This window comes from Berghia stephanieae, chromosome 1 (genome assembly GCF_034508935.2).
Source record: "Berghia stephanieae isolate SIO BIC M18660-M18661 chromosome 1, UCSD_Bste_1.3, whole genome shotgun sequence".
Taxonomy (NCBI): Eukaryota; Metazoa; Mollusca; class Gastropoda; order Nudibranchia; family Aeolidiidae; genus Berghia; species Berghia stephanieae.
The window spans coordinates 16,559,684-16,567,183 of record NC_088360.1 but is presented as its reverse complement, the minus strand read 5'-3'; the positions used below and the strand labels follow the sequence as shown (position 1 = coordinate 16,567,183).

The 7,500-nt window shown below is 33.6% G+C and overlaps 1 protein-coding gene across 1 annotated transcript in view; it reads left to right on the top strand.

Moving 5' to 3' along the window:
• The window catches only part of LOC144968994 (von Willebrand factor A domain-containing protein 8-like), a 60,970-nt gene that overhangs the window by 21,613 nt on the left and 31,857 nt on the right, over positions 1–7,500 (top strand). Inside the window, exons 22-25 of the mRNA XM_078907931.1 lie at positions 1–65; positions 1,750–1,869; positions 2,290–2,495; positions 3,759–3,910. The exon at positions 1–65 is cut by the window's left edge and continues 71 nt beyond it. Of these exons, the coding sequence (XP_078764057.1) occupies positions 1–65; positions 1,750–1,869; positions 2,290–2,495; positions 3,759–3,910 (543 nt within the window). The remainder of the gene's footprint in view (positions 66–1,749; positions 1,870–2,289; positions 2,496–3,758; positions 3,911–7,500) is intronic.

The window sequence follows — 7,500 nt, the reverse complement described above, 5'->3', positions numbered from 1 at the left end:
TGTCCTCAAGACCCTGGTGGAATCAGGGGAGATGCATTTGGCAGATGGCAGGAGGATTGTGGCAGGTCGGTGCAGGCTTTAGGATGTTGAAGGGATTGAGTACAGACAAAACACCTATAATATTTGTTGTTAAAGGATTCAAATTTGCATTACTCAATCATTTTTCTTGTCTTTTTTTTTCTAACAATGTTCCTATACAGTCACCCCGAATCCTTTTATTTATCCTCTTTCATTATTTTCATTGTATTTATGTATGTAATTAGATCAAGTACGGGTTTGTTTTACTTTACCAGGCCTGTCTGATATATTTATTTTTGTTTTGTTACTTCTTTATCTTTTAAATTTATTTATTTGTTTAGTACTTTATAATAGCTTTATTTTATACCCAATTTTACATTCTAATAATGATTTTTCCCCCACTCTTGTCATGCCAATTAAAATTGTTCACTTCATAGGATAGATAGAAGAGGGAAGGGTGTAATGAAATAAATTTTATACTTATTACTTTAAAAACAGATCGCATTGATGTTATTAGATTCTCTTTAATGTTATCTAGAAGTATTTATTCAGCTTATAGTAAGGTGTTTTATTTGCTAGATTTGTTTTATCTGCATATATATCAGGTGGTCACAAAAAACACGCCACTTTTTGTCGGCTTGTATCTCTGAGACTCTTTATTGGATTTCTGTCAAATTCAAAATACAAGTAAAACAAATTTTATATGTAGACTGTCAAAAGTTCGTGAATAGGAATTGATAAACAAAAAATATACAGTGATTTTTCAAAACCATATTCAGAAATATACTATCAAAGAAAAATGACCTAATATTGCAGAGAGTAAAATGGCAACGATCTTAACCTGTTGCCATTTTTTAGTAAACATTAATTAAACATTATTTTCATCATAATTCTCATCATGTAAGAAATCGTCTACATAGCACACTCACATGCCTATTTTGGTCCCAACAATTACAAAGTTAGCACTTTTAGAAGCACCGTCCTCTTTAACGACCCAAAGTAGTCTCTTTTTCCAACTTGAAATGCACTTCAATGGTTATCTCCTCCCAACATAAAATAATCCTTCCTTTCAAGGGTTCTTCTGTGAATGCAGATCTTTGTCCACTATAAACCTTCACTGTCAAAGAATTCCAAATTGCGTAATCCATGGATTCAGGCGAGGTGGTTGAAGCGGCCATGAAGAAAAGCTTGTGGTTTTTTTTTGGCTCGTATGGGATGTAGCACCATATTATTGAAAAATGAAAATTCCTTACTGGATAAAGGTCTACACAATTTGACGAAACGATTCTCTTCTGATAATTTTATGTAATTATCAGCATAGAGTTTCCCAGGCATACCAACAAGTGTCTTCGTTAAAAAATTACTATGCATAAATGCCACAATAAGTTGCAACATCTTTTCAATATTGAAATTTATAGGTGGTGTTACAAGATTTTATATTATTCAAAGATTTTTATCTAATTATTTTGATATTTTGAAATTCTATTAAGAAAGAATTGTTCTAACTGTATTAAAAATTAAAAAAAATATTTTTATATCTTTTTACAAAAGAAATATATAAATAGCAGCCTTTTTTTTTTGTTACCACCTGATATGTAGTATATATTTAGTTATTATTTAAGTTATTTGAAAGACTTATATGATAGAAAAACTAACTTATGAAGTGTACCAAGTAAGACTTATTTGGGAAGTTCTTTTAATAATAACCATTTTTCAATTATTTCCTTCTAGCCAACTCTGGCATCAAACCCAGGCCTGACATCATCGTGGCCCATCCAGACTTCAGGATGATTGTACTAGCAAATAGGCCAGGCTTTCCTTTCCTTGGGAATGATTTCTTTGGATCTTTGGGTAAGATTGCAGCAATATGCAATGTCGGATATCAAATCAGTCAATTTTCATGATAGTAAGCATTTTCAAGGGTAGAAATTGACGTTAAATAACGCGTTTTGAATTCAATCTTGGTATATTTATCTTAAACATTTTTTTTACAAATGAAATTTTGGTTTTTCTATCATTTAAATGTCAGATGAATACTGAGAGGACATTACACTTGTTGAGAGTCTAATTTATATGAATGTTTGTTCAGAGCATTTTTGATAAATTCATCATGTTTAGCGATCTTTACATTGCTTCATTTAAACCTCTGACAGGCTTTGTGGATGCAAGACAACGATTAGAGGATGTGTAATCATCAGCTTTTGAATTATATCAGGCCACAAAGAAACTATTTGATGATTGTTTTCTCTTCTCTTTTAAATTTTACACCAGGTGACATCTTTTCCTGCCATGCAATAGACAACCCAGACACAGAATCTGAACTGGCCATGTTACGACAATATGGCCCAAATGTCTCTGAGGCCATCCTGAAGAAACTGGTAGCTGCATTTGCAGACCTACGTGATATGGCAGATCAAGGCCTCATCAACTACCCATACTCAACAAGGGAGGTTGTCAGTATGGTCAAACATTTACAGGTATTTATCTGGTGCTGATTGATTTTACATATTCAAAATGCTCTGACTTTTTTAAAATGATCATCATCTTTTAGCCCCTTTGATAGCTCAGCTTGTAGTGCATTTCCCTCATAAGCAAAGGAATTGAAATTGGTCTCGGGTGCAATTCAAGTTTTTCTGACCCATCTTTTCATCCAGAAGTGAAAAGGAAGTTTGGTTTGTTAAACCTGGTTGAGAGTACTTTGCAATAGACTGATGTTCTATCCAAAGGGTAATAAGCAATAGGTGCTGTCTGTTTGACAGAATTTGTCATAAATTCTGGCCTTTATTGCTTTAAATATTTCTTTTTTTATGGCATTTATTTAATTATTTATTTTTTACTTCATTTTATATATTTCAAATTCGTAAGATATCAATCCGTTTACTGTAGTCAAAAAATCAATCCTGATTCTACATGTTCTTTTTGAAGCAAAGCTTACTTTATCTCTCCCACTAGGAGAGTTGTTAGCATTATGACAGTAAATTATCTTTTGGCTGAAAGGTCTTCATCTAAAATCCTTTTAAAATTGAAATGCATACAACTCTGGAGGTTTATCCCTTTAACGATGAAACTGAATTTCACTGAAATCATAAATTTCTTTGATTATTTGTCTTTAAATGTCAGGCCTAATAGTTTGTACTGGAGAGCAAATAACAGCAACTTAACTCAGGCTTCAATGAATTCCTGGTTGTTTGCATTTACTGTTCTTTTGTGTAAAGTTGCGAAATCATGTCAGGTTAAAGTGAATTGACCCCTGTATAGGCTAAAGGGCCTTATATAGTCATTTTGTGGGACTCTTAGCAGACGTGCTGTCTTTTAAATGACCTATTTTTTGATGTAATGGACGCTAAACAAAAACATTTGGATTTATCGCTCTTATGTAATATTCTATTCAGCTTTGTCTTATGTGTATATTACAGTATGGTTTGTTTCAAGAACTCATGGGCTATCCTGCCTGCAATGTAAAAAATGTTTTCCAAAAAGTACTTGGATGTCATTATTTATCATATCAGACTTCTTTTATATAAAGGTCATGCATTTTTAAGATTAGAAGGATAAACATGAAACACTGACACTGTGCTTAACAAAACTTTGGACATATTTTTTAATGATAGAAAAGAGAACAGAAGAGTTTTCAAAAATTATTAGAGGACTCACTTATCCTTAATTTCTTGTTTTATCATTAGTTGCGTCAGTCAGTAACAATTGTAACTAGTAATTATCTCTTTCTACCCCTTCTGCAGTTATACCCCAGTGAAGGCCTTAACACAGTCGTCAAGAACGTCTTTGACTTTGATACCTACAACAAGGAACTCCAGGAAACCATAGTAGAGACTATGCAGAAGCATGGAATTCCATTGGGTGCCTCTCAGGCATCCATATCCCTGGCCAAAGAGTGAGCACATTGGTTTTGTTTAATGCTATCGTTGAGAGTGCATAAAGCAAATTAATAAGACAAGGAAACGCATTATTATTTTTGTTTGTTTTTTAAAAAATCAAAAATAAAAGCATCTCTTAATCTGAATCTGCATGCTACTCATAGTAGACTTACATTTTGAACATCAGTATTTCGGGGGGGGGGGGGGGGGGGGGGGGGGGGGGATGTTGAATATGACTGCCAATTTAGATGTCCAATCTGAAATGAGATGATACTCTTCGTGTAGTGTTATCATATCATATCATGTAAAGGGTGATTTAGGCCTACAGACCTTTGAATACCAGGTGGATTTAAATTTGATAAACCAGGAATTGATTATTTCTTTATCAAGCATTATACTTGATACTGTTCCAAAGTTTTGCAGCTCTGTTAATAAAAAAAAAATCCCTAATGCTAGTTTATATCTGTCAATAAATATTTTAAATCGGGCTCCTCTGGTACTTTTTGTACTTGAAAATGAAAAAAAAAGTCAGAAGTATCCAAGTCAACCTCAAGATGGAATAATTTATACAACTGAATGAGGTCTCCCCGAATGCTCCTATATTGGTAAGTCTAGGTAATTCCAAATACCTATCATGATTTGAAAGGCCCTCAATTGTCGCCCTCTTTTAGACATTTTCAATGCTAATAGATTGCCTTTTGTATATTAGATCCACATGCAATTGCCATATTCAAGGATAGGCCGTACGAGAGATTTGTACAAATTTATAAAAATACATTTGCCTAGAATAACAAAATTTCTGAAGATCATAGCCATCATTCGTCATTCTATTAGCTCTGTTTATACAGTCATTAATATGTAAATCAAAATTATTATTTTTGTCAATAATGATCCCCAAGATCCTTTTCAGAATGAGTGTTTAAGATGTTAGCATGAGTTTTTGGTAGAACATTCCCATCTTTGTTGGTGAAAGGTTCGTCTTCAATTGTTCAACTTGCTCTTTCCTCTTTTTACCTTGAAATTATGATTTCATTTCTTACTGATGAGAGTAAAATATTTTTCAGAAAATCAGAAAGAAGGAAAATTCATTTTGTTGTGTCTGGAAAACTGGTAATGTTTGACTTTGAATTAATTGAAAGTTGATCAAACTGTTTGATGTTTGGTTTCCATGTAACCCTGAGAATTGTGCTTTCATAGAAATTGTAAATAGTATTTTATTATCAATGTATTAAGTCATCACAATAATGTGCTAATGTTTGATTTGTGAAAATGCATGTATCAACTTTTGAGCAATAATGAGTACCATCATTTTTATTTTTATTTTTGAATATATAATATCGACTGAAATGCTCAGTTTGCAGTCAGTGGATTTATATAAAGACGAGGAAGATGAAGAAAAATTAATGAATTATGACAATGTATGCAGAGTGACAGGATATGGTATTGTATGCAAATGTGAGAATGGTAAATATTTGTGTGAAAGTATGGCCTGTTTATGAGTGGTGTACAAGTGTGCTAAATATAGAGCTGTCTGTCAGATGGTGGAAGGAAAAAAAAAATCATATAAAGATCACGGGTACATTGAATTGTTAAATAATATGTAAAAGTCACTGTATGTGAAAAAAACAATAAATATTCTTGTCTCCACAAATCTTTTAAATTGAGTGTTTGTTCCTCTTTCTTACTGAATAATGATTTTTGACGAATACAAGCACGGAATTCTCAGGGTTTACTTTTGAAATCAAATGTTCGATCACTGTATTTGAATACTAAGCTTGTTAGAAGCTGTGGACTGTAAAAAAAAGTAATGTGCAAAAATGAGTATAGTAGCTTCAAAAAAGACCAAAGTACCAAACAAGGAATGTTTCAGGGCCGCCTGACTGGATTAGAACTGATGTATTAGTATTACGTTTTAACGGTTTTTGTTATTGGCTGGAGAAGGATTTTGAGCCCAAAGCATTCCTTGTTTGGTATTTTGTTCTTTTTTTTTTTGAAGCTGTTATATTCATTTTTGTATTTGACTGATCTTCATGTGAGTTGGCAGTGGAGTCCTGTTTTTGTAAATTTCATCAGAGGGGCAGCATGACTCAGTGGTATGGTCTTTGCTTTGTACCTAAGAAACTGAGTTTGACTACCTGCCATGCTACGTGGCCATGAGCAAGTCATCTCGCCCTAGCTCATTTTGCGGCGCTGTACTGTGGCTGACGCTTGGGTTATTCCAGTTTCCCTTTGGAATAGACCCAAAAGATAAAATTCCCCTTGGGGATGAATAAAGAGAATTTTAATTATTATTTATTTGTTACTTATTATTTTTATATTTTATTTTATTTATTCATGCTTGCTTTATCTTATGTCTTCATTGATAGGAAACCAGTGACTGAAAATCTACATTTTAACCTCTACTGGCAGAGTTCAATTTGATATCTTATGTCCGTGTTACACTTGCAGCTAGAATCATAGTAAATGGGTGATAAGAAAAGTCTCTATGAATCGTGGTTCAGAATACCCAGACACACAGTTGTAGGCCTGAGCATTTTCTAAAATCTGTCTCCAAATTACATCCTGCCACTGTTTCAAGACGTTGTCGGGCATAGAGGTTTTGAAATAGATAGATCCACCTTTCCCATCTTATTTTTATCCACCTATATTTGCGGAAGGGGTCGCAATAATTAAGTTGGTAGAACGCTTACCTCTCAAGTAACATTAACATACAAACTAAATTGGAAAGATCGTGTTACAAACATATGCAAAAAAGCAAACTCTACCTTAGGCTTCCTCAGAAGAAACTTATACGACAGCAAGAGGGAAATAAAGTTAATGTGCTGCAAAGCATTTGTTAGACTTACACTAGAATACAGCAGCTCTGTCTGGGACCCTCACCACAAATCAAAAATCCAAGAAATCAAACAAATACAAAACAGAGCAGTGACATTTATAAATCAAACAACAAAGATAAAAAACACGAAACTGATTTAAATCTCCAACCACTACAACAGAGAAGAAAGTCTGACAAAGTAACAATATTTTGCGAAGGCCTAAACGATCAAGTTAAATTACTCCTCAGTGATATTCAACCAAATAATAGGAAGTCATCCAAGTTTATGGTTCCCCACTCAAGAGTGGATGCACACTTGAACTCGTTCATACAATCGACATTAAGAAAACGGAATAGTCTCGCATCTCCAATGAAAGAAAAATACTGTGGTCTGTGAAATCTTTAAAATCTGACGTTACAGACTTAAAAGGAAGTAGAAGAAGATGAAGAAAAGGACTGATATTGCTGCTGAGTGCAGTCAAAGGTTTTTCTTTGACTCTCTGATCACCTAGTAGTTGCCTGATATCTAGATATGGTAGAAATTCCTTTGCAATTGATACTTGTCCTATCTGAAGACATCACATAAGTACTCATTGAGTACCCCAATGCAACAGAAGTGGAAAACATTTAATCATTTAAAAGAATTATTTTTTAGAGTCCCAAATTAAATTTTCGTTAGGTTGCTAAGTATGGTTATTAACTGTGGCCTGACCCTCCATCACTGGGGGCTACCACAGGCAGATAAAGAAAAAGAAAAAGAACTATAAGATGAAGAAGAAGCGGCGATGGGGC